Genomic DNA, 27,974 nt, shown 5'->3' on the forward strand with positions numbered 1-27,974 from the left:
ATAAGTATTGTATACATAAGTATGTTTTGTACAAGTGTAAGGGTGCCCTGCTCACGTACTGCACTCATTGAGTGCAACTTTATACAATTATGTTGCATATACATATATATATATATATATATAGTTTTACAAACTATTGATTTATATTGGAAAGTTATTAAACTAAAATTTAATTAATTATTATTTTGCTAGTTTTCTCTCAACTTTCGTGCAAAGGAGTCCTGTACACATTTTTGCGACATATCCTTAATGCTGTTATAAAAATGAGAAAAAAAAAATCATTGGAAATTTTATTTTGAAAATGTCACTAGAGAAGTTTAAATTAGTTTATTTACTAAAAGTAGGAAAGTTGTTTGCCGATAATTTAAGTCTATGTAATTTTATTAGAACATATTTATATTGATATATATGTAGTTTTCACAGAAATTACTTTATCCAATAGACCTTTGTGTTTTCCCACAGAGTTGTGTGCAAAAAATCTTTCACCTCATGAGTATAGCTGGATTTCTATCTGACTACAGAGATCTTTCTCCACATGAGTAGATTTCTAGATTTGTCTGCTCTCTATTTCGTTTCAATTGCTATTCTCATGTGGTTAACAAAGAGTGAGATGAAATCTGACAGTTATCAGTAATAAGGATTATTAATTGAAAATATATAGATTTTTCTGGTTTGTATACGTTAATTTGTTAGTTGTGTTTGTGTTAATAGATTGGTTTAGTTACGCCTTTTAGCGATATTTCAATCTTCTTTTCATCTTATTAAAAATCTGTTAATTCTGCCATTTATAAATATTTTATAAATTTTGAAATAAACAATCTAAACTTTCCTAATCAATTTTCTTTTAAATACCCCTTTTATTTTACCAATAAATTTTGCCTACGTTCATTTCAAAATTTATGTTATTTAGTGTTTCTGACAATATACTTAACAACACAACTTCAATTTGTTACCTGCAGCATTTTGCACAAGTTGTACTAGTTCGTACTACTTGTCCTGTTGCTGTTAAATTCTTCTTGGGGAATATTTTACTTCCTTCTTCTTACTACTTAAAAGAGCACATAAATATTTGATTGTATTTGTAAGAGATTAATTCAATTTTGATTTCAATTTAGTTTTATTTTTCTTTCTGCTTTGCCAGCAATCGATTAAATATTAATGCTTTCACATTATGGTTATTTGAATATCAAAACGTTGTTAAAACATATTTTTTTTACCACAATGTTCTTACACACACACATTTAATGCCCATAGACTCTGTTGGCAGAGAAACAGTTTAGGTTTTGTATGATTTTGACACGATAAAGATAAGATTATTATTGTGTCAATCGCAAGACTATTGTAAGAGAACAAAAAATATATGTTTTCTTAGGGGAATGGTAGCTAACAGGTATGACTGGTTAGTATGTATAAAAGAAAAATGCTTTAAAAAAAAATTCTTATATTTACTTTATGTAAAATTTATTATTTAAATTTTATTAGAAATAACTACATGTTAATTTGTTATTCTTGAAATAAGTTGTAGTTATTTATGTATTTATTTCAAATGTCAACTCGTGCATTAATTTTGATAAAATCAAAACCTTGTAACATTAGCATGTGTATAAATTTTAATATTTTTCTAATGATTTCCTCCTCGGAAAACTTCTCTCCTTTCCCTCTCCCTCTCTTCGCCATTTATACAAACTTACCATTTAGCTGTCACTTGAGTATTCCCCTAGTGGCATATGCATTATAAAGAGTTGTAGCAAGCCAAAGTAAGCTGTTGGTTATAGAATTTTTTGTGGCAACAGTTGTAGTAGTAGCCACACATATTAACATATTTTTAATAGCAGGTTATGCTGCCAATTTCATTACCATTATATTTTTGTTGTTTTTAGGACTTCCTGTTAATACTAACATCTAGAGATTTATTAGGGGAGATTTCTGAAATAAATTTTGACAAATTATTTCATTCTGAGGACTAGTCTATAGTCTAGTCTATATCTAGTCTAGTCTAGTCTAGTCTAGTCTATAGTCTAGTCTATAGTCTAGTCTATAGTCTAGTCCTATAGTCTAGTCTATAGTCTAGTCTTTAGTCTAGTCTATAGTCTAGTCTATAGTCTAGTCTATAGTCTAGTCTATAGTCTAGTCTATAGTCTAGTCTATAGTCTAGTCTATAGTCTAGTCTATAGTCTAGTCTATAGTCTAGTCTATAGTCTAGTCTATAGTCTAGTCTATAGTCTAGTCTATAGTCTAGTCTATAGTCTAGTCTATAGTCTAGTCTATAGTCTAGTCTATAGTCTAGTCTATAGTCTAGTCTATAGTCTAGTCTATAGTCTAGTCTATAGTCTAGTCTATAGTCTAGTCTATAGTCTAGTCTATAGTCTAGTCTATAGTCTAGTCTATAGTCTAGTCTATAGTCTAGTCTATAGTCTAGTCTATAGTCTAGTCTATAGTCTAGTCTATAGTCTAGTCTATAGTCTAGTCTATAGTCTAGTCTATAGTCTAGTCTATAGTCTAGTCTATAGTCTAGTCTATAGTCTAGTCTATAGTCTAGTCTATAGTCTAGTCTATAGTCTAGTCTATAGTCTAGTCTATAGTCTAGTCTATAGTCTAGTCTATAGTCTAGTCTATAGTCTAGTCTATAGTCTAGTCTATAGTCTAGTCTATAGTCTAGTCTATAGTCTAGTCTATAGTCTAGTCTATAGTCTAGTCTATAGTCTAGTCTATAGTCTAGTCTATAGTCTAGTCTATAGTCTAGTCTATAGTCTAGTCTATAGTCTAGTCTATAGTCTAGTCTATAGTCTAGTCTATAGTCTAGTCTATAGTCTAGTCTATAGTCTAGTCTATAGTCTAGTCTATAGTCTAGTCTATAGTCTAGTCTATAGTCTAGTCTATAGTCTAGTCTATAGTCTAGTCTATAGTCTAGTCTATAGTCCTGTCCATAATCTAGTCTATAGTCTAGTCTATAGTCTAGTCTAGTCTATTGTCTAGTCTATAGTCTATAGTATGGTCTTTAGTGTGGTTTATAGTCTATTCTTTTAGCTCAAAGTCTAATCTACAGTCTAGTCTATGGTCTAGTCTGTAGCCTAGTTTATATTATAGTCTATGTTCTAGTATAAAGTTTTGCCTGTAATTTAATCTTTAGTATTTCCCGAAGTCTAGCCTGTATTGTAGTTGGTCTATATTCTAGTTTATAATTAAGTTTGTGGTCTAGTTTATAGTCTAGTATATAGTCTATTCTATTTTAAGAGTAATATCAATCGATTTTACACAAAGTAAGCCGGACTCCTAGAAAAATACTCTTCCCTAACATTACATTCATACATTCATACCAAGTTACTGACAACCACAAATTGAACTATAGTAACAATTTGAAATATTAAAATCTTTGTTGTAGGCAGCTATGGAAAAAGTAAAATATTCTTACATTCTAAAAAACGAATACAAATAAAAACCATGTTGTTTGGAAACGTCTTTACTTAAACTCATTTTATTGCCAACAATTGTGGTATAATAAAAGAAAATTATGTGTTGTTTCTTTTACTTTTTTGTGTGATTTTTATTTTTATCAAGTTACATTTAAAGTTCTTTGGATTGTCTGACATTTTACATTGAAATATTTTAAAGAATAAAGAAATGTAAAAGGAAAAACTGAACAGAACTTAGTGCTCAAAAACTAGAACTTTCTTTTATATTTTTAGATTTTTTTTGTATAAAACTACCATAAGAACTAATGTACAACTAGGATGACACAAATCCAGCAGTATGTTTAACTTTTTGTTAAGTTTTACAATTTTTTTTCTTTAATTCTGCAACATTCATGTTGGTATTGCCAGCCATGCCAAACAAAATTTAAAAAAAGAAAAACCCAGCAGAATATAATCAGGTTGCAACAAACTTATATTTCAATCACTACTGGCAGCACCACCGCTTTTTGGGAGCATATGTTCTGCAGGCACACATACTAGTTTTGTGTATATTTTGTTAGTTGGTTTAAGAATGTAGGGATTTTCTTATATCGACTTCGGCCGGCACTACGGGTGGTCGTACTTCAATGCCGCGTACTGGTTGTCGGTCCAAATGATGTATTACTTTGTAAACTTCACTTCTATTCAAGTCAATTTTTTTCTCAGGTTTCTGATACTTCATGAAGTTGACTCTACATGTTTGTGTTTTTTTTCGTATTATTGGTTTGATTTAGTTCATTCGTTGGTTTTTGTATTTCATTTGTGGCAGCAGCAGCAGCAAAAAACAGAAATATTTCAAAAGAAAAAAATAGAGAAATGAAAAGATTTTTTTAGATAAAAAAGCTATAGGGGTAAAAAAATAATATTGCAAACAAAAAAAATATTGAATATGTTATAATAATCAAATGTTGATTTGTTGTAAAAGAAAATATAAATTTTATATTATGGGGATGCTTTTTTATGATTTCTAAAACAACAAAGCGGTTTGTTACAAAAACTGAGTTGTATGTGAAAAATAAATATGTAAAAATAATACGAAAAAAAAATACATAAAAAAGTATAATGAATTTTATTTCTAATACACAAAATATACAAGTTATTTCAAACAAAAAAGTCATTTCAAATAAAACTCATTTCAACCAAACCACACACATATGATGCAAGAAAAAATAAAATCGTATATAAACAACATGCTCCCCTTTTTTTGTCAAAATAACAAATAATGAAAGAGGTTGAAAAAAAAATTAAAATAAATTATAAGATGCTCAAACCTTTCATATTCCACTTGTTTTGTTACCGATTTTTTATGATATTCGCTATAAAACAAATTTATGAAATATTTATTAAAGAATGATAAATTGTATGAGATTTTAGTTACATCTAAATGCAGAAAATATATTTAATGTATTTTTTTTTAAAGATTTGATTAAAAATTCGATTTTTTAATTTAATTTCTTCAGATATCCTTTTATTATTACTTACTTATTCATTATGTATACCTCTGCTATATTAAAAGGGAAATTTTACCATTTAAAATATTGTGGCCTTTTTCTTTTTTAACTCTTTGAATATTTTTTTAAATATTCTATTTTTATAATCTCCTAGTTAGGGGATTTAATTGCTCTATACGCCATTTTGACAATTTTGAGTTAAGGAAGCCAACATACATAGTTTTGGTTCCAAAATTTTTCAAATCTGCAATCCGTTTTCGGCTATCTCATCTGGTTGCTGAGCTACATCGATATTTTTATTACCCTTTAAAATATCACCTTGTAGCTGAGATCGGGGTGTAAAAAATGTTCCTCAGAATCTTTATTTCAAAACAAATATATGGTAAAAAAAATTACAAAATTTTAAAGGGCAGTTTTTTTTAGAAAAATTATGTTAAACTTCAACATCGATTTACTCAGAATGCATTTTTGGCATATAGAGCTCTTAAATCCCCGGGCTACGAATTTAAGTCATATTTAAAAAAAAGTTCCAAATTCTGTGCATAAATTTTCTAGATACGTATAAAATCCAACTCATATATTTGATTATACATATTTTTGGATATGAATGTCTTGACTATAGACTAGACTATAGACTAGACTATAGACTAGACTATAAACTAGACTATAGACTAGACTATAGACTAGACTATAGACTAGACTAGAGACTAGACTATAGACTAGACTATAGACTAGACTATAGACTAGACTATAGACTAGACTAAAGACTAGACTATAGACTAGACTATAGACTAGACTATAGACTAGACTATACACTAGATTATAGACTAGACTATAGACTAGACTATAGACTAGACTATAGACTAGACTATAGACTAGGCTATAGACTAGACTATAGACTAGACTATAGACTAGACTATAGACTAGACTATAGACTAGACTATAGACTAGACTATAGACTAGACTATTGACTAGACTATAGACTAGACTATAGACTACACTATAGACTAGACAATAGACTAGACTATAGACTAGACTATAGACTAGACTAGACTATAGACTAGACTATAGACTAGACTATAGACTAGACTATAGACTAGACTATAGACTAGACTATAGACTAGACTATAGACTAGACTATAGACTAGACTATAGACTAGACTATAGACTAGACTATAGACTAGACTATAGACTAGACTATAGACTAGACTATAGACTAGACTATAGACTAGACTATAGACTAGACTATAGACTAGACTATAGACTAGACTATAGACTAGACTATAGACTAGACTATAGACTAGACTATAGACTAGACTATAGACTAGACTATAGACTAGACTATAGACTAGACTATAGACTAGACTATAGACTAGACTATAGACTAGACTATAGACTAGACTATAGACTAGACTATGGACTAGACTATAGACTAGACTATAGACTAGACTATAGACTAGACTATAGACTAGACTATAGACTAGACTATAGACTAGACTATAGACTAGACTATAGACTGGACTACAGGCTAGACTATAGAATATAGTGTACTCTGTCTGTAGTCTAGTCTGTCATCTAGTCTATGATCTTCCACATATTCTAGTCTATGATCTAGCCTATATTCTAGTCTATAGTCTAGCCTAAATTCTAGTCTATAGTCTAGTCTATATTCTAATACTAAAGTACAGACATTTTCATGCCTATCCCGAAGTATACATGAGCTACAAGTACAAGTAGTTCGGGACTATAAACTGGGGCAATCACTGATTTCAAATTCCGGTGAAAGGACTATAAACTGGGGCAGTCATTGATTTCAAATTCCGGTGAAAGGAATGTTCTATTAAAGATCATCACCTGCATACTTAAATAAATATGATGAAAGAAATAGTTAAATGATACGGGTGATTATATGGTACATGAACCATGAACAAGTGAGGATATTAAGCTACAATAACCTTATGCATAATCAAATTTTTATTTTATAAACGTTTTAATTTTGTTAAAGAAAAAAAGGAAGAACTTAATGGTGTTTCTTTTACTTAGCTCTTCAAGTTGTATTTACATTTTTTTCAACTACATAATTCGTTCTTGACCCATTTACCCCTTGTGAACGCACACATTAACACACCTTTGTAAAATATTAATCTTAAACTTTTATTTTTGTCAGATATTACATATATTTTAATGAACTTTACGGCTGAGAGAAATGCAAAAGTATGCCATATCACATATATTTGTATTAAATCAAGCGTTAAATGTTGTTTTTTTCTTCTTTTCACTTGTTGTATTCTTTATTTTTACTTTTCTTAAGGTCTTCTCAGGTCGCAAGTGATAATAGCCTAAGTCGACTTAAGTTAGAGCGAATTGTTATTCTACATGTTACTTTATTTCTCTGAAGAAGTATAGTTTTACAAAATGATATATCTTTAAAGCGCGATTTTCAACATAGGCTATTATGGCTAATGAGCACAGATATCGTTTGTATCTTACTTAAGTTTTCTGCACCAGAAAAAGAAAATCAATATATTTATATATTTTTCTTGCCTTTACACGTACTGGCACACATATAAATACTTACCGAAAAACTGAACGGGAAATATTTTCACCAGTAAATAAGCGATTCCAAAGTTCAATCTACAATAAAAACCAAACAAATAAATGAAAGAAATCAACATAAACAACACAACAACAGGCACTGAAGGTATGGTTGGTTGGTTGGTTTGGCAAAAGATGAAAAATAAAAATAAAAATAAACAAAATATTAATCAAATAAATTAAATTACATATACATACATGCATTTATTTAAATTTCACATGCATATCTGTATAAAAATAAACGTTTACTTTCACTTTTATAGCGATTTGTATGTATGTATGTGTTTTTATAAATAAATATTTCAGTTTAATTAAAGATTAAAGGAGTAAAAGAAAAGTTCAATTTGTATATGATGATAAAATATTGATAATTTTTGAGTAATAAAAAAAAATTTATATTTAAATGTTTTTACTTTAAGTTCATAAAGTAATGAGAGGGTGGTTAATGAAGAATAATATATTTATAGGGTAATCACTGGCTTAACCCACAAATGGCCAAAATGAAAGTTTAATGAAAATGATTATTAACATATTTGACTATTGATATACAGATATATTATTTAGTCATGTACAAAGCCTAGATTTTTGATAACATATCACCAAATTTTTTTTTTAGCAAATTGTCGCATTATTGTTGTCTTGTGCAGGCCTTAATTAAAATGTTTATTTTATGAAAATACTAATATCCTATTTAATTTTATGTTCTCATTTTAGGTAAGTAAGATGACTTCTAAATTTAATGAAAGGTATGGAATATCTCACTAAAAGCTGTAATCATAATATTTTGTATGAACATGTTGCATAGCACTATTACCACTTGTAGAATAGCCTAAATGTCTTAGCTCTGTCTCACAATGAGAAGCACTTTGACTATTTTGGTCCCTGATAGAAATTCGTACGCATTATTACTCGGCACTATATGATTAGACGTATGTTGGGTCATATGGCCTATCCAAGTAGAAGTTGTTAAAATTAGAGGGGTAAAAAGCAAAGTCAATGTTAATTTGCATGCACTGATCTATAGATTTAATATTATAAATCACTTAAAATCCCGGGCAACGCCGGGTACAAAAAGCTAGTCTAATATATAATGGTAACCCCAAAAAATTTTCGGATGCCAAAATATATTTTTAGCGAAGGCGGTATTGAATACACGTTAGACAATGAAAAGGCCAGCACTCATATAAATTCTCATATAAATCGAACAATCGAAAAGTCGAATACTCGACTATCGTCTACGAAAAAAGTCGAAAAGTCGACTTTGTAAATAAAAGTCGATAAGTCGAAAAAAGTCAAAAAAAGTCAAAAAGCCTTAAAAAGTCGAAAAGTCGAAAACTCGAAAATAGTAGAAAAAAGTCAAAATTAGTCGAAAATTTAAAAAAAAGTGTAAAAAAAGTCAAAAACTCGAAAAAAGTCAAAAAGTCGGAAAAAGTCGAAAAGTCGGAAAAAGTCGAAAAGTCGGAAAAAATCGAAATAAGTCGGAAAAAGTCGAAAAGTCAAGTATTTATAAAATACTAAAAGTCAAAAAGTCTTAAAGTCGACTTTTCATAACATGAAGAAAGTCGAAAAATCGACTTTTCATAAAATGCAAAAAGTCGAAAAGTCGACTTTTAACTAAATGCAAAAAGTCGACTTTTCGTTTCAACTATAGAACCCTAACGGTTAGTACTATTGTTAACTAAGTAACTACAAAACTCTTAAATTAAACGTTCTAAGCTTTCTTCTGATATATATCCCACTCGCATCCCATTATGGGACTAAAAGCCCTTAAAGGAAATTGTATAAGCTTTCTTTTGAGCAAAAAAAAAAAAAAAAAACAAAAAATAAAAGAATGAAACAATGAAGAAATATCTATCTGAACTTCTTTGGACAATTTTGCTAGGACCAATAGGTGAAAAATGACACTCATTTGAATAAAACCCTGTATGACCAAAATATCCAACTTTGACCCCCTCTAAGTCGGGCAGTTGTATCTGGCCTACTATTCAATAAAATTAATCTTGGTGCCAATTTCATCCAAATCGATTAATGAATTGACATGAAAATGGCCATATTTATTTTTGACCCTATACCCTAAGCCCCATTCTACAAAGAAAAATAATTTCTGAAAAGTTATTTCGATAAAATTTTATATCTTTAGAGAGGAGTTGTTTTCGATTTTAAGCTTTGACTATCAACCTATCTGAGCGGGTTCAATGACCCCAAAAAGAGATCACTCCAAAAATGTTAACAATTTGTTTATTTTTCCATAGTAAATATTATGAATCGAACATGACATTTTCTCAAAACATTTTCATTCGGAATAAGAAAAGTTTATACATAGTATGAAATTGTACAATACTGGAAAATAGCTAAAAATCCAAATTTAAAAAACCAAAAGTTTTCATAAATGTTGACAAGCTTGACCCACACCTCTTTACTTCTTGCAGAATGAATTTGAATTCAAATGTTCTATATTAAACAAATGTTGCTTTATTCAAACCAAGTCCATAAGTAATAAAGTACATACGCTAATGAAAAAATAAATGCATACAGCAAGCAAAAGTAAATTATTAATAAACAAAACATATTAATAAAACTCGAGCAGAAAAGAACAATAAGTACATGATTGTTTCATAAAATGAACGTTAAAATATGTGAAAAAACATACATCATATAAAATGCAAAATACAAGTAGTGAAAAGAACAATTTGATTGCCACAACCACAATTGGATTCCCACAAAATTGTACATTTACAATATGTATAAGTGAATTTGTTTATTTGCATTCATTCTTATCACTGTAGTACAATTCAATTGAGTTGTAGCAAATGAATTGTTCAGCTGATTCAATTGAAATTCAAGGCAATTATGGCAACTGAATTATTCTGGCAAAGTGTATATTGACACTCGAATACATACACTCAATCAACTACTTTTTACACCAGATACATACAAACATTCTACATATTTTATTTATATGAATTCTGTATTTTTGGTTTTCTTTATCTGTTTTTTTTTTTTTTTTTTGCTGGTTCTTTGAGGAAAAAGAAATATACCTTGAATCGTAAGATAAGTAAGGACTTTCATAGTTACACCTTTCAGTGTCAATTTAAAACATGGTAAAGTTGTTGTTGTTGATAATGATGATGATAATGATGACGACACAAAAAGAAATGCAAATCAAACATGTAAGAAGCAAAATGAAAGAGAAAAGTAAAATAAGAAATTATAAAAAAATGTTGAATATAAAAATGTAATAAGAAAGTAAAATAATAAAACTTGTTTGTAGAGAAATGAAAAAAGTTAAGGTTTATAAAGAAAATAAAATTATGTAGGAAAATATTTTTCTTAACTTTGGAATCTATAACTAGTACTTTAATAAGTTTTCGTACATTTGCCCCATTTTACGTAAGGGATAAATTATATTGAATCTACTAGACTATAGACTACACTATTGACAAGACTATAAACTAGACTATAGGTTAAACTATAGACTAGACTATAGACTAGACTATAGACTAGACTATAGACTAGACTGTAGACTAGACTATAGACTAGACTATAGACTAGACTATAGACTAGACTATAGACTAGACTATAGACTAGACTATAGACTAGACAATAGACTAGACTATAGACTAGACTATAGACTAGACTATAGACTAGACTATAGACTAGACTATAGACTAGACTATAGACTAGACTAGACTATAGACTAGACTATAGACTAGACTATAGACTAGACTATAGACTAGACTATAGACTAGACTATAGACTAGACTATAGACTAGACTATAGACTAGACTATAGACTAGACTATAGACTAGACTATAACTAGACTATAGACTAGACTATAGACTAGACTATAGACTAGACTATAGACTAGACTATAGACTAGACTATAGACTAGACTATAGACTAGACTATAGACTACACTATAGACTACACTATAGACTAGACTATAGACTACACTATAGACTACACTATAGACTACACTATAGACTACACTATAGACTACACTATAGACTACACTATAGACTAGACTATAGACTACACTATAGACTAGACTAGACTAAACTTTATTAGGAAAACTATAGCTTTTAAAAGTAGCAGGTATTTTGTTCATTTCTTTCCTTTAGTCCTTACGTGTTACTTTTATATTTTTATTTAGTTTTCTTTTCCCGTAATATTAATGACTTGGTTTTTACTTCGAAGTAAAAAAGGAAGCTGTTGTGGGTGTAAGGATATTCGAAGAAACATCCGCCCTTTTGAAATACGGACTGACTACAGGGCTAGTGGCTGCATTCTACCCAAGAATATAGCCCAAACAAGCAAATAACAACTATTTTTATAAGGATATTAATTTTTTTCTTTTGCTGTTTTTTTTCCCCCGCTTCTCATTGCAAGAGAGCGAAAATGAAAAGGCCAAAAGAATTAATGAAAATTCATAAAAAAATTGAAATAAATAAATGAAAAACTCACTAAATGTTGAAATGTTCGCAGGGGTGGGGAAGGAAGTAAATGAGCAGAAGTTTATGAATTACGACAGTAGATGCAAATGAATGAGAAAAATACGTTGAAAAATAAGTTAAAAATTATTATAAATATAAGAAAAAAATTACCCTAAAGTAGTGCCGGTAATAAGCTCAGCTTGTGCACTTAATGTTTCCGCTATGAATTCATCATTATAAGCATCCTTAGGACGATACCAACGACGACCACCGGGTAATACTAAAGGACGATCCGATGCTGGTGTTAACGGACCAAAAGCACGTTTCGAACGTTTTGGATTGCTTTTACGCTCCAAATGCTCTTCAAGCTCCTCAATGACATCGTATTTCTGTTTTACAACAATATATTTGTGTGACAAAATGAATAACTTGTTTTTCTTGGCTTTTTTTTATTTTTATTTTTTGTTTTGTTTTAATATTTTTTGGGTGGTGGTTTTGGTTTTTCTCTTTTAATATCAATTTTTTGCACAAACAAAATTTTGTTTATTATTGTCGTTTATGTATTTTTATGTGAAAATGTTGTTAAGGTCACAGTACAGGCAATATGTTTAATGGTCAATGGGTAAATATTCTATAATTGTGAACACTGACTTTTTAAATTAAAATTTCGCCGTTAGAAACATATTGTGTTAATGTAAACTGTTAGAAAGAAGTTAAAGAAAAATAAAATACCTTTAATAATTATTACAGTCTAATGATCTTAAATAATTTGCCCTTTTTAATAAGCATCCTTTTGTAAAAAAAATTTGGAAAATTTCAATATAATGGGTATTAACTTTCCTTTTTCCTATGTCTGTATTTAGCTTATAAGTCCAAGTTATAAACTGTCAATATCGTCATCATAAAGGTCTAGCCAAAATGTGCCATTTATATTAATAAGGGTACATTAGTAATTATTTAGTCACTTTTTATCATTAAATTTTATTTCGATATTCTCTTAAAAGAACTAATGAAAAAAATATACATATACTATATACTAGACTATAGACGAGATTGTAGACTATAATATAGACTAGACTATATTATAAACTAGACTGAACTATAGACTATACTATACACTTGAACATAGACTAGACTAGGCTAGACTAATAGACTAGACTAGACTATAGACTAGACTATAGACTAGACTATAGACTAGACTATAGACTAGACTATAGACTAGACTATAGACTAGACTATAGACTAGACTATAGACTAGACTATAGACTAGACTATAGACTAGACTATAGAGTAGACTATAGACTAGACTATAGACTAGACTATAGACTAGACTATAGACTAGACTATAGACTAGACTATAGACTAGACTATAGACTAGACTAAAGAGTAGACTATAGACTAGACTATAGACTAGACTATAGACTAGACTATAGACTAGACTATAGACTAGACTATAGACTAGACTATAGACTAGACTATAGACTAGACTATAGACTAGACTATAGACTAGACTATAGACTAGACTATAGACTAGACTATAGACTAGACTTTAGACTAGACTATAGACTAGACTATAGACTAGACTATAGACTAGACTATAGACTAGACTATAGACTAGACTATAGACTAGACTATAGACTAGACTATAGACTAGACTATAGACTAGACTATAGACTAGACTATAGACTAGACTATAGACTAGACTATAGACTAGACTATAGACTAGACTATAGACTATACTATAGACTAGACTATAGACTAGACTATAGACTAGACTATAGACTAGACTATAGACTAGACTATAGACTAGACTATAGACTAGACTATAGACTAGACTATAGACTAGACTATAGACTAGACTATAGACTAGACTATAGACTAGACTATAGACTAGACTATAGACTAGACTATAGACTAGACTATAGACTAGACTATAGACTAGACTATAGACTAGACTATAGACTAGACTATAGACATAGACTAGACTATAGACTATAGACTAGACTATAGACTAGACTATAGACTAGACTATAGACTAGACTATAGACTAGACTATAGACTAGACTATAGACTAGACTATAGACTAGACTATAGACTAGACTATAGACTAGACTATAGACTAGACTATAGACTAGACTATAGACTAGGCTATAGACTAGACTATAGACTAGACTATAGACTAGACTATAGACTAGACTATAGACTAGACTATAGACTAGACTATAGACTAGACTATAGACTAGACTATAGACTAGACTATAGACTAGACTATAGACTAGACTATAGACTAGACTATAGACTAGACTATAGACTAGACTATAGACTAGACTATAGACTAGACTATAGACTAGACTATAGACTAGACTATAGACTAGCTATAGACTAGACTATAGACTAGACTATAGACTAGACTATAGACTAGACTATAGACTAGACTATAGACTAGACTATAGACTAGACTATAGACTAGACTATAGACTAGACTATAGACTAGACTATAGACTAGACTATAGACTAGACTATAGACTAGACTATAGACTAGACTATAGACTAGACTATAGACTAGACTATAGACTAGACTATAGAGACTATAGACTAGACTATAGACTAGACTATAGACTAGACTATAGACTAGACTATACTAGACTATAGACTAGACTATAGACTAGACTATAGACTAGACTATAGACTAGACTATAGACTAGACTATAGACTAGACTATAGACTAGACTATAGACTAGTCTATAGACTAGACTATAGACTAGACTATAGACTAGACTATAGACTAGACTATAGACTAGACTATAGACTAGACTATAGACTAGACTATAGACTAGACTATAGACTAGACTATAGACTAGACTATAGACTAGACTATAGACTAGATAGACTAGACTATAGACTAGACTATAGACTAGACTATAGACTAGACTAAGCTATATTCCTTTTTTTTAAATTTTCCAAATGATTTATTGTAAGTTTATTAAGGAAAAATAAACCTTTCTGCTTAACCTAATACCTATTGTACTCAAACACATTGCCCACACTGTTCTCTTTAAAAAAATAAAATCTATAAAAAATAAAATTTATTTTCTACTATGATTTGTGATGATGGCTTTTGAGTATGATTTTGTGTTTATGTTTTTTATTGTTTAATTTTATATTTTGTTGATATTAAAAAATCTTAAATAAACATAAAAAAGTTTATATAATAGCACAAAAATTGTAATTATATATTGCAGTAACAAACATTTTAATTTCGAAACATTAAATCTTTTTTTATTATAATATTTTTTAATATATTTTTTCTTTTTTTGTTTTAGCTAAATATTTTTTTTTTTTTTTTTTCGATTTTATTATTGAGGTTATTAAAGCAGCTTCTTTGAATACAATTTTATTTTTATAATTCAAAGTGTACTGTGAGACGCTGTAAAAAAGTAAATTCTTGAATTTGGACTTTAAAATACTTTTTATTAAGCTATTAATGGTTTAAAATTAAAGAAAAATATTGTTTTTATTATTATGTATTTTTTCTTGGGATAATAATGTTTTAGTAGAGAGCAGTACAAATTTAAACACAACTGTTAGAGGTGGATATACATTTAAATACTGTAGGCAAAAATATTAATTAAAATTAAAATTGTTAAATAATATATTATTAAGTCAAGAAATTAATTGACAACGTTTTTGGCAGGTGGTTGCTGTTAAGCAAATAAATCTTAATTTAAAGTAGATTAGGCGTTTTACGGCTGTTTTTTTAATTTTCTAACTTTTCTGTGAAAATAATTTATTTGTACATATTTATTTACAACAAAATTAAAATTTTCAATCTATATTAAGTAATTTGTTTATTTTGTTGCTCTTCTTTCCGTTTTTTAATATATCAGATTTCATGTTTTTAAAAAGAGGAAGTAAAACGGAAACTTTCAACGTGATTTCCGGTCTATAAAAATAAGCTTAATAAATATGGAAAAATTTCGAAAAATTATATGGACATTAATAAACAAAGACCTTTATTCTTATATGTGTATACCATTAAATTTAAACAGATTTAAACAAAGATATTCAGTCATATTATTTTATTTATATAAAAGGAAATTCGCTGTAATAATATTTGTCATTTAATACCACAAACTACTCACAAAATTTTGTTTTAAATATTATTTAAATTTATACTTTTTTATGTTTGAAAAGCAATTATTTGCAGGCTTTAAAAATGAAAAAAAAAAAAATTACAAATATTTCCCACCCTTTAGAAAATAACATTTCCAGTTAGTTACCCTTTGACAGCTTTTACAACAAGCCTGTAATTTTTCGAAATATTTTTTCTTTCAACGAAAAAAAAAAAATAACACTCAGTAATAATTGCCTCTTAATTAAAATAATTAAATTTTTTTTATTGAAATATTTCTATGTAGGGGGTGTAACATAGAGCAATATTTTTCACATTACCTTGATGTAATGTTATAAAAAGTTGTTGCGTCGGTATTTTAAAGTGTTGTAAATCTGACTCTTAATTTACAGTTATTTAGAAGTCTTTGCTGGAGGGTTGGCTAATTAATGTTTTTTAATAAGTGTCAATTTAATGCCAGCTGTGACATTTTTTTTTTGTATTTTCAATATTTGACATTATTTTAGGGCAAATATTTGAAATATTTAAGCGGAAATAGAAGAAAAAAGAAAGTCAATTGAAGTCATTAACATTAATTAGATTTGCTAAAGAGATTTATATGACAGTGGGTCACTTTTATGTGGAGATTAAATAAATAAGGGTCAGATTGAAAGTCAAAACTTTCTATGAAAACTTTGAATTTTGTATGTTGGTATGTATGTTAATATAGATTTTACAGTTTTGTGATAACATTTTTAGCTTATCTCCTTAGTTCAAGTTATATTTCGATCAATGTGCGAGAGAAGTGATGATCGTCCATTCAAGTTAGAAAAGTTTGGTGACCAGGCATTTGAGGTATTACTGGATCAATATTGTTATCAAACTCAACAAGAACTTGCCACTTGAGGTCTCTTGAACATTTCTAATGAATTTGTTTAACTTTTCGAAGAATATCGCAGGATAATATCTTTATGGCCAATACCTTTTAGACAGATGTGGTTAGGATATTTTGACTCACCCGTCATATAGTCCAGATTATTCCCTGTCCGACAACAAAAAGTTAAAACCTGTAACGCCTCTTGTGCGCCTCTTTTACCATTGCCTCAGGTGGGAATCGAACCAACGACCTCTGGTCATGTACTTTGTTTAAAAAAGTTTTCATTGCCACTTATAGGATCACTTTTTCTATCACAAATCCTCTAAAAATCGATAGTAAATTAGACCTGTTTAAATCGTTTGTGTATGGATATTAAAATATCGAGCACCATCTATTGTTTTATAAACCCTTTTAAGAAAGTAAGAGTTCTATATTCGGCTGTGCCGAATCTTATATACCCTTCACCATAGTGTGTTAAACAAAAACATTCCCTTTTATATGTTCTCGCTTACTCCGGAATCTACATGCTTAATTTCATGTTTCTAGGTTCAATATTATAGAAAATTCCAAAAGTACCTTTAGAATAACGAAAAAGCACCAAAAATTCCCTTTTATAGGTTATCATCTACTCCGGGCCCTACATGCTTATTACAGAAAATTCAAAAAGTACCAAAACATCCCCTTTTATAGGTTCTCACTTATTTCGGGCCCTACATGCTTAATTTCATGTTTCTAGGTTCAATATTATAGAAAATTGAAGAATGAAAAAGTACAAAATATCCCTTTTATAGGTTTTATATTCTTAATTTCATATTTCTAAGTTCAATACTATAGAAAAATCAAAAAGTACCTTTTGAAGAACCAAAAAGTACCAAAATATCCCCTTTTATATGTCCTCACTTACTCCGGGCCCTACATTCTTTATTTCATGTTTCTAGGTTCAATATTATAAAAAATTCAAAAAGTACCATTTGAAGAACGAACAAGTACTAAAATTTCTCCCTACATTCTTAATTTCATATTTTTAGGTTTTATATTAAAGAAAATTCAAAAAGTACCTTTTGAAGAACGAAAAAGTACAAATTGTACACTTTTTGTTATCACTTAATCCGTGCCCTACATTCTTAATTTCTTGTTTCTCAATTTTTGATGAAATTTTCAGAGGTTGTCTCAGATTTTTGCCCATATCTTCATTGTTTATGGGACCTATTTTGCTGATTTTCTTTCGGATCTCGCAGATATCTGGGCACTTTTGAAAAATCCGATATCTATAAGGATCCAGAATATATATGCACTTTATAGAATCGGGAAATTATATTATAGAAATTTCAAACGGAATGACAAACTAATATACATATACCCTTCTCACAAAGGTGAAGGGTATAAAAATTATATCGCACAAAAGTTAATAATTGACCGAATATCTTTGCAAAGAGCTTTTAACAATTAAATATTTACTATTTTACTGCTGCACGTGGCTTAAATACTCGCCATTTTGACATAATTTTGAGTGAAACTCTTTAACTAAGTACATAATAACGAAAACAGACTTAAAGTAAAAGTCTATACTAGATACTTGTGTATACTAAACATGTTCATCATGGCCCACACTAAATACACAGTGTTTCTGAAATCTGTTTAATTAATCGCATTAATTGATTTAATCTATCTAAACTTGAATTGTGTGTCAAAAACTTTTGGACGTTGTCTAACCATTGTACATTTTTTTTCGTTGTGTACAATTTATTAATGGGATTAAATACCAACAATTTTTCTTTACACAATAACATCCTGTCAAGGTTAAACAACATGTTTTGTAGCTATTACTGCTACTACCATTGTTGTTGTTAATGTTATTTTTCTTTTTGTTGCCAAATAATTTAAAATTTTTAGGTTACAAATATTACAATTGTAGTTGTTGTTATATTTCGCAAAAAAAGGAAAACAAATAAATGTTTTGTTACTTTACGTTGTTGTTGTTAAATAACTTACCTTTTGTTTTTTTAATTTTTGCTCTTCCTCCATTTGAAGGGTTTCCTCATTGCTGCTTCTTGTGTTGTATTTGGTAGCAGCTTCCTGTTGCTTAATTGGATTCTTGTCAATTGTATCACGCGCTTCATTAGTGTCATTCGCAATTTGTTCGTTAGCTTTATTATCCTGTTTTTGCTCTGGATCTTGGTTGCCAATGCTGCTGCTTACATTATCAACTGATTCATGACATTTTTCAGCTACGTTGTCATTTTCTTTAATATCCTTATTTTCATCATTTCCAGGGTCTGCGAGAAGAAAGCGGCGAGAGAGGGTGAAGAGTGTGTTAGAAATGAGAAAATTTTATTAAAACAGTTAGGCGGGTGGAAGGACAGACGTATAGACGGAAAATAAAAGGAAAGAACAAACGATACAATGAGTAGAAGAGAAATGATTTTAATTCATGGAAAATAATAAAATTGTTTAAGTTCGTTCTTCATTTCTATATTTATTTGAAATAATCATTTTTCTAACCGTCAGTCAGTGTGTGTGTATGTACTATGTGAGTGCTGTGTCTGTGAATATCTCCAAGGTATTGTAAAATTAAATATTGTGATAATAAATCTTAGTTTTTAACTGTATTCACATGTAGTTAGATGATGCGAATAGTGATAAAGGTATATATAAATCAAGGTCGATTATATGACTCCCTACATCAACATATTAAGCACACATATTTTTCTTTAGAGACCGAATATTTCACATTTCATTTTTCTTTTTATAGAAAATTTTGAAAATTTTTCGCTTTTAGAACATTTTTGAAAATGTTAATTTCTGAACATCTTTTCAAAAGAGTTTCTAAATTGTATCCAAAGCAAAACCCTCCCATAAGTATTAATGTAGCGTGCTACTATTACATAAATTATATTATTCTAGCAAATCTTTTCAATTGGAATTGTATTGTGTTGTCTTTTCCATTTCCCTAAAGTGTTTGGCTTAATAAATTGTTCTTAAAATATTTAACACATTCATTGTAACTAAATACCTTCATTCTCTGCATTTTCAGAGATTTTTTCCAAACTTATTTCACGTGCTACACTACCAGAGAGTTTGCGTGGTTGTTCCTGTTGTAATTTAAATGTTGGCAATATATCGGCTAATTGTTTGGTAACTGCATCCAATGTCGATTGTATGGTACTGGGTAAACTAGATAAAGCAGCTAATTGTTTTTGCACATCAGCTAATTGTCGCTCCAAGGCTAATTCTTCTTCAGTTTTTTCAATTACAGCTTCAGATTTGGTTTCCTCTTTTTCTTCGTTTGCATTAGCTGGGGTTGATTCGGAGGTTTCTTCTTCGTTGGTGGCTTTATCAGTTTCTTCGATTTCTTTTGCTTCTGGTATAGTTTCCTTTTCTTTATCTGTTTTTTCGGCTTCTTCTTCTAGTTGTTGGGGCTTTTCGTTGTTATTAGTACTTGTTTCCTCTAAATTGGGTACTTCAGTATCAACAGGTGTTGGAGCTTCTGGCTCTGGTTCAGGTTCTGGTTCAGGCTCTACTACTGGTGGTGGTGTAGGCTCTTTGGGTGGTTTTACCTCTTCCACTGGTTTGGGCTTTAAATGTGAACAAATTAATTGCAATAACAAAAAATTTAAATAAGCCTACTCACTGGTGGTGCTGGTGATACCGAGCGCGATATAGTTGAACCCCTGACAATTTTAACTTTATAAGCATTGGCCGCACGTCTTTCTGCCTCTATTTGCTGCTTACTTTTGGGTATAGGACGATCCGGTTTCTGTAAAAATGTGGTCCATTTACGATTCTCCTTGTCCTTTTCGGCTTTAGTTTTAGTGGCCTCCTCGTTGAGAGTACGCAAGACATCACTGCTCATGCAAACACCAGGTTTAGGAAAAATTCTATAGAAATTAACTCTGACATATAATTGTAACTCCTGCTTAAAAACTATTCACATAACAAGTCTTCTAAATTCAATACAAACCCCATGGTATTGTGTTCCTGCAGAACTTCCGATTCTCCAGATAACACAGCTGCAATTTCTTCTTCCACCAATTTTCTTTCCGTTTCTTCGGACAGCACCGAACAGGGCCTCTCTTCCAAATCAGCCATATAGTCCACTTCACATACCTTAACTTTCTCCTCGTTTGGTGTATCAACAATAACAGGTGGTGTTACACTACCAGCCCTGGCTTCCAGAAATGATTTGGGTGAACTTACACGTTCCGCAACAGGAAAAGCCTTAGGAGTCGTATATTCTTCTTCATTTTCTCTGTGTGGATGTCAAAACAAAATTAGTTATTACATGGCAACAACCAAAATGTTATTGTTTTCGTTTTTACCTTTGTACACCAAAGAAAAATACATTACCACAACCTTTGATAATTTTATTAGTTTCATCGTGGGTTAGTGGAGAGGCCGCGGTGTCATTAATGCGTACAATTACATCGCCTACCATTAAGCCGGCACTTTCGGCAATGCTGCCTTCAGTGACCTTGAAAGGAAGCAAAAGAAAAATTATAAGATTTTCGTCTTGTTTTATAATTCAATTAAAACGTTAAGCTTCAAGAAAGAGAGAGAGAGAGGGAGAGAATAAGTGAACTAACAAAAGATGTGATTATAAAAGGAATACATACATTTAAGACAAAAGGACATACAACAGAATTACATAAACTGAATAATGCTATTTATTTTATGCTAATACTCTTACCTTCGCCTTAAAATTTTTAAAAGGTCTTTAATTTAAATTTTGAAAGCTTACTTTTCATACTTAAGAATGTTATACTTTAAATTGTTTTAAAACTAGAACTGAACTAGAACTGAATTAGAACTGTACTAGAACTGAACTAGAACTGAACTAGAACTGAACTAGAACTGAACTAGAACTGAACTAGAACTGAACTAGAACTGAACTAGAACTGAACTAGAACTGAACTAGAACTGAACTAGAACTGAACTAGAACTGAACTAGAACTGAACTAGAACTGAACTAGAACTGAACTAGAACTGAACTAGAACTGAACTAGAACTGAACTAGAACTGAACTAGAACTGAACTAACTAGAATGAACTAGAACTGAACTAGAACTGAACTAGAACTGAACTAGAACTGAACTAGAACTGAACTAGAACTGAACTAGAACTGAACTAGAACTGAACTAGAACTGAACTAGAACTGAACTAGAACTGAACTAAACTGAACTGAACTAGAACTGAACTAGAACTGAACTAGAACTGAACTAGAACTGAACTAGAACTGAACTAGAACTGAACTAGAACTGAACTAGAACTAAACTAGAACTGAACTAAACTGAACTAGAACTGAACTAGAACTGAACTAGAACTGAACTAGAACTGAACTAGAACTGAACTAGAACTGAACTAGAACTGAACTAGAACTGAACTAGAACTGAACTAGAACTGAACTAGAACTGAACTAGAACTGAACTAGAACTGAACTAGAACTGAACTAGAACTGAACTAGAACTGAACTAGAACTGAACTAGAACTGAACTAGAACTGAACTAGAACTGAACTAGAACTGAACTAGAACTGAACTAGAACTGAACTAGAACTGAACTAGAACTGAACTAGAACTGAACTAGAACTGAACTAGAACTGAACTAGAACTGAACTAGAACTGAACTAGAACTGAACTAGAACTGAACTAGAACTGAACTAGAACTGAACTAGAACTGAACTAGAACTGAACTAGAACTGAACTAGAACTGAACTAGAACTGAACTAGAACTGAACTAGAACTGAACTAGAACTGAACTAGAACTGAACTAGAACTGAACTAGAACTGAACTAGAACTGAACTAGAACTGAACTAGAACTGAACTAGAACTGAACTAGAACTGAACTAGAACTGAACTAGAACTGAACTAGAACTGAACTAGAACTGAACTAGAACTGAACTAGAACTGAACTAGAACTGAACTAGAACTGAACTAGAACTGAACTAGAACTGAACTAGAACTGAACTAGAACTGAACTAGAACTGAACTAGAACTGAACTAGAACTGAACTAGAAGTAAACTAGAACTGAACTAGAGCTGAAAAATAATGTTATCAAAATTGTTCTACATACTAAGTAAATACATACATATATGGAATAACTTTTAATAAGCTATGTTTACCACTGAACCACAAAATATATGCCGAAATCCAAAAAATTTACAAGAAAAAATATTTTCATAATATTTAGCATGGTGTTGAAAACTGCTGTCTATCACATTTGACATTATTACCCAAAGGCAGGCACAATATTGAAAGTGCCAATTTCGTAGCACTTAAAACATTAATTCTCAATAAAATACCAATGAGTATGTAGGTAGGGGCGGAATAGATTTTCGCGGTCTACATTATTTTGATTTTTACTTCATTTTCGATTCTATTATCTACTATGTTTCTCACTAATTCTCATTCTCTCTCCCTGGCACATTTTATCACATTTGTTTTTGTTTATAAAGTACAAAAGTCTGTGTGTATTGACGTTCTAAATGACAATTAAATTAGACGCGTGCTAAATTGCTAAGAATACATTTTGCGGAAAGATAAAAATAAATGAAACGAGAATTTGTAATGTGATTGAGAGTGTGACTTCTGTGTTTTGCTGGTGGTATCGGAAAAATGCATTGAAATTTATATGGCACGAGCAGGCTAAATGTCTGTCTGGCTAGCTGGCTGGCTGTCTGTCTGTCAAGCAGGCATATTATAATCAACATTAAAATCAACTGAAATAAATAGAAACAATAACAACAACCTTCACATAACAGTTTTTTAAACTATTGAACTAGAAAATTGAAATTATACTATTACAACTACAAAACGTATTGTTATTGTTCGTAAATGTTTTCCGAGTATAATAAAGAAAAGGGAAAATTTTTTATTTTGCATTTTTAGTTTTGTGTGTATTTCATTTTTTTATTTTTCGGTTTTCACTCAATTTTTTTATTGTTTTAGATTTTTTTTTTGGGAGTTTAATGTAGTACAAGTAAATTATTTGCGGTGTTTTTTGAGAAATGAATTGAAAAAAGTATACAAATAAAAAAAAAATATAGAAACCCACAAAAGAATAATGACCTTTATAAAGAAGTGTACAAATGTTTTTCTCATTTATTATTTATTTCTTTTACACAATTTTGTGTTTAAGTTTTTTGTTTTTTACTTGGTTTTCCCTTTTTATAGTGTTTTTCATTTCTTATGTCTTCGAAAAAATGTTGGAGACATTCATTGTTTCTATAGAAATACTTATTTCAATGTTTTTAATGGCAAAATAATAAATAGAGTCTTATTTCAAATGTCCTGAATTTGGTTTACTTTTATTTGTTTAAATTTTTATACACAAAATTGATTTTTAATAAAAACATATTTTAAATTGAATTTCAATGTTTAGTGTACAGGAGTGAGTGATAGAAATAAGAGTAAATTGATGAAACTTTTAAACTATAAATATTTTTGCATTAAAAATTAAAATAAAACAAATGTAATTACACGCTGTAGCAGTGAAAACATTTGACCCAGCGCAGTTTGCAGGTCTAGTACTAAGGGTAATTCAGGAGAATTTCAAAAATAACGAAAAAAAGTTTTTTTATATTAATTTTTTAATGAAAAAGGATCTATATTGATTAATCTATCTAGCAAAAAAAACATATCATTAAACATTTTAACCTGATTTTAATTTTTGTGTAGTCTATAGTCTAGTCTAGAGTTTAGTCTATAGTCTAGTCTATAGTTTAGTCTATAGTCTAGTCTAGTCTATAGTCTAGTCTATAGTTTAGTCTATAGTCTAGTCTAGTCTAGTCTAGTCTATAGTCTAGTCTATAGTCTAGTCTATAGTCTAGTCTATAGTCTAGTCTATAGTCTAGTCTATAGTCTAGTCTATAGTCTAGTCTATAGTCTAGTCTATAGTCTAGTCTATAGTCTAGTCTATAGTCTAGTCTATAGTCTAGTCTATAGTCTAGTCTATAGTCTAGTCTATAGTCTAGTCTATAGTCTAGTCTATAGTCTAGTCTATAGTCTAGTCTATAGTCTAGTCTATAGTCTAGTCTATAGTCTAGTCTATAGGCTAGTCTATAGTCTAGTCTATAGTCTAGTCTATAGTCTAGTCTATAGTCTAGTCTATAGTCTAGTCTATAGTCTAGTCTATAGTCTAGTCTATAGTCTAGTCTATAGTCTAGTCTTAGTCTAGTCTATAGTCTAGTCTATAGTCTAGTCTATAGTCTAGTCTATAGTCTAGTCTATAGTCTAGTCTATAGTCTAGTCTATAGTCTAGTCTATAGTCTAGTCTATATTCTAGTCTATAGTCTAGTCTATAGTCTAGTCTATAGTCTAGTCTATATCTAGTCTATAGTCTAGTCTATAGTCTAGTCTATAGTCTAGTCTATAGGTCTAGTCTATAGTCTAGTCTATAGTCTAGTCTATAGTCTAGTCTATAGTCTAGTCTATAGTCTAGTCTATAGTCTAGTCTATAGTCTAGTCTATAGTCTAGTCTAGTCTAAGTCTAGTCTATAGTCTAGTCTATAGTTAGTCTATAGTCTAGTCTATAGTCTAGTCTATAGTCTAGTCTATAGTCTAGTCTATATAGTCTAGTCTATAGTCTAGTCTATAGTCTAGTCTATAGTCTAGTCTATAGTCTAGTCTATAGTCTAGTCTATCTAGTCTATGTCTAGTCTATAGTCTAGTCTATAGTCTAGTCTATAGTCTAGTCTATAGTCTAGTCTATAGTCTAGTCTATAGTCTAGTCTATAGTCTAGTCTATGTCTAGTCTATAGTCTAGTCTAGTCTAGTCTCTAGTCTAGTCTATAGTCTAGTATAGTCTAGTCTATAGTCTAGTCTATTAGTCTATAGTCTAGTCTATAGTATAGTCTAGTCTATAGTCTAGTCTATAGTCTAGTCTATAGTATAGTCTAGTCTATAGTCTAGTCTATAGTATAGTCTAGTCTATAGTCTAGTCTATAGTATAGTCTAGTCTATAGTATAGTCTATAGTCTAGTCTATAGTCTATAGTATAGTCTATAGTCTAGTCTATAGTATAGTCTAGTCTATAGTCTAGTCTATAGTATAGTCTAGTCTATAGTCTAGTCTATAGTCTAGTCTATAGTCTAGTCTATAGTCTAGTCTAGTCTATAGTCTAGTCTAGTCTATAGTCTAGTCTATAGTCTAGTCTAGTCTATAGTCTATAGTCTAGTCTATAGTCTAGTCTATAGTCTAGTCTATAGTCTAGTCTATAGTCTAGTCTATAGTCTAGTCTATAGTCTAGTCTATAGTCTAGTCTATAGTCTAGTCTATAGTCTAGTCTATAGTCTAGTCTATAGTCTAGTCTATATTCTAGTCTATAGTCTAGTCTATGGAATAGTCTTTAATTTAGTCTATAGTTTGTATGTAGTCTTTAATAGTCCAGTGAATTATCTAGACTAGTCTATATTCGAGACAGTAGTGAAGTAGAATAAATATACTTGATTTCTCCGCAATTCCATAACAAAAAGAAAATTATTTCAAAATTGCATTTATTATTGACATCTTAACGTTTATATGCCACAATATGTACCACAAACTCATGCAATATGCGCTGACATGCACAGTTTTTATGTAGTTATAAGGTTTTATGATTTCAAATTGAATTACATTTATGAAGGCAATTTTGAAGTTGATTTGAATTTAGATATATTTATTCCTTTATTACTACTGCATTAAATGGAGATTTTTTACATCAACTATATAAATATGGCTGTAATTTTTTGATTTCGCCTCAACCAGGGAGTGAGCAATTCGTCATGTACAAATGTATGTGGTGTAATCTTAAATATATGTAAAAGGAAGAGATCATGAGATCGAATACTTTGCCGATAATTGAGTTTGCTGTTTTCCGATATTACCGAAGAACTATAATTTTCGGTGGAATTTCAAATATATTTACAACTTTATTTCATGTAAATAAATATTATTTTTCAAACAAAAATTATCTTAAAAAAAGAATTTGTTAAAAAGATTTATATTTGCAATTTCTACAATCTTTTGAGGTTATACACGTATTCACATTGTACCTTTTAAATTCAACAAACAAATGCAATTCGTTTGCTGTTACAGTTTCTTTTTTTTTTTTTGTATTTTGCTCTTAACGAACTCAAACACCTTGAGCACTTCAAAAGATGAAAATGAAAAGTACAAAAAAAGAAGGTGAAGAAATCATATAACATTTCCGCATTACACAAAAATACCATATTGTAAATAAAAACAGTAACAAAAATATATATTTTTATATGTACAAATATTATTATTCCTCTTATATTTTACACAATCCATCTCTCAATTACGTAACAACATTGAAAATGCATTAGATGCAATTTTATTCATTCATTTTATACTCGTATAGATTTTATTTTTATTACGATATTTTTTTTTTACTTTTATCACTTCAGCAGGAACAAAATACAATACAATAAAAAAAAAACTTCAAAAGTGGGTGGAAAGTTGCAGGGATTTTGAGTAGGAACACACACAAATTGATAAATTGTTATAAAAGTAATATATATATATTACTTTTTATATGTATGTATGTACTAAACACTTTGCTTTGTTATAATATAAATTCTAACCTTAACCACCGTTAATGGAAATTCAAAATCCGAACCACCGACCAAGCGAAAGCCCCAAGGGACATTTTCAAAACGACACATTTTAATATCAATCACCATTTTGATCGATTGATTTTCTATAAATTTTTATTTTTATTATTATCTGTTTGCTTTTAATTCACTCTGAAATAATTGTTAGAAAGATTTTTATTATTTATTTCAATTTATATTCTTTTAAGTTTTTTTTTCAGTTCAAAACGTAATCCGTATTATCAGAGAGAAATTAGTTTTCTATTTTAAATTGAAAAATACCGTAATGACCGCAGTGAATGAAAATTCACACAAAATTCTTCTAATGTAACCAAGCGAATGATTTGAATAATTGACATATACTTTCTATGGCCGTTTTTATGCAGCTAGAGAACAATATATCGCTTTTAATTAATTGAATTTTTTTCAGTTTTTTTTTTTTTGTTCTGTAGTCTCGATATACGTTT

At 29.9% G+C, this 27,974-nt stretch overlaps 2 protein-coding genes across 8 annotated transcripts in view; one reads left to right on the forward strand and one right to left on the reverse strand.

The window, feature by feature from the left end:
* Positions 1–27,974, forward strand: part of LOC119602636 (acid sphingomyelinase-like phosphodiesterase 3b) — a 281,130-nt gene that overhangs the window by 40,975 nt on the left and 212,181 nt on the right. The gene's annotated exons all lie outside the window — the stretch shown is intronic.
* On the reverse strand, positions 3,448–27,915 carry LOC119602638 (translation initiation factor IF-2). Of its 7 annotated transcripts, none has more exons than XM_037954253.1 (9): positions 27,790–27,913; positions 27,499–27,660; positions 21,239–21,390; positions 20,881–21,168; positions 20,551–20,812; positions 19,933–20,494; positions 18,912–19,195; positions 12,103–12,320; positions 3,448–4,144 (listed from the first exon to the last, which is right to left on the reverse strand). In XM_037954253.1, exons 2-9 carry the CDS (start codon positions 27,595–27,597, stop codon positions 3,979–3,981), a joined length of 2,031 nt encoding a protein of 676 aa, XP_037810181.1. In that variant the 5' UTR covers positions 27,598–27,660; positions 27,790–27,913; the 3' UTR covers positions 3,448–3,978. The 7 variants fall into 7 exon arrangements, with proteins under 7 accessions (XP_037810181.1, XP_037810182.1, XP_037810183.1 ...); XM_037954258.1 differs by lacking the exon at positions 3,448–4,144 and adding exons at positions 4,731–4,768; positions 7,482–7,537 and having other exon boundaries at positions 27,499–27,864; XM_037954257.1 differs by lacking the exon at positions 3,448–4,144 and adding exons at positions 6,692–7,402; positions 7,482–7,537 and having other exon boundaries at positions 27,499–27,864.

Source organism: Lucilia sericata, unplaced genomic scaffold, assembly GCF_015586225.1.
Source record: "Lucilia sericata isolate MDLA Ls3-8-SP2 unplaced genomic scaffold, ASM1558622v1 Contig000246F_arrow, whole genome shotgun sequence".
Lineage (NCBI taxonomy): Eukaryota > Metazoa > Arthropoda > Insecta > Diptera > Calliphoridae > Lucilia > Lucilia sericata.

Excerpts from the sequence above, each read along its gene's own strand:
- LOC119602638 (XM_037954253.1), bottom strand. The coding sequence starts at position 27,597 with ATGGTGATTGATATTAAAATGTGTCGTTTTGAAAATGTCCCTTGGGGC. Across the intron at positions 20,813-20,880 it reads CAGGAACACAATACCATGGG|AGTTAATTTCTATAGAATTT; the intron begins GTTTGTATTGAA and ends ATTATATGTCAG. Across the intron at positions 4,145-12,102 it reads ATTACCGGCACTACTTTAGG|AGTCAACTTCATGAAGTATC; the intron begins GTAATTTTTTTC and ends ACAAACATGTAG.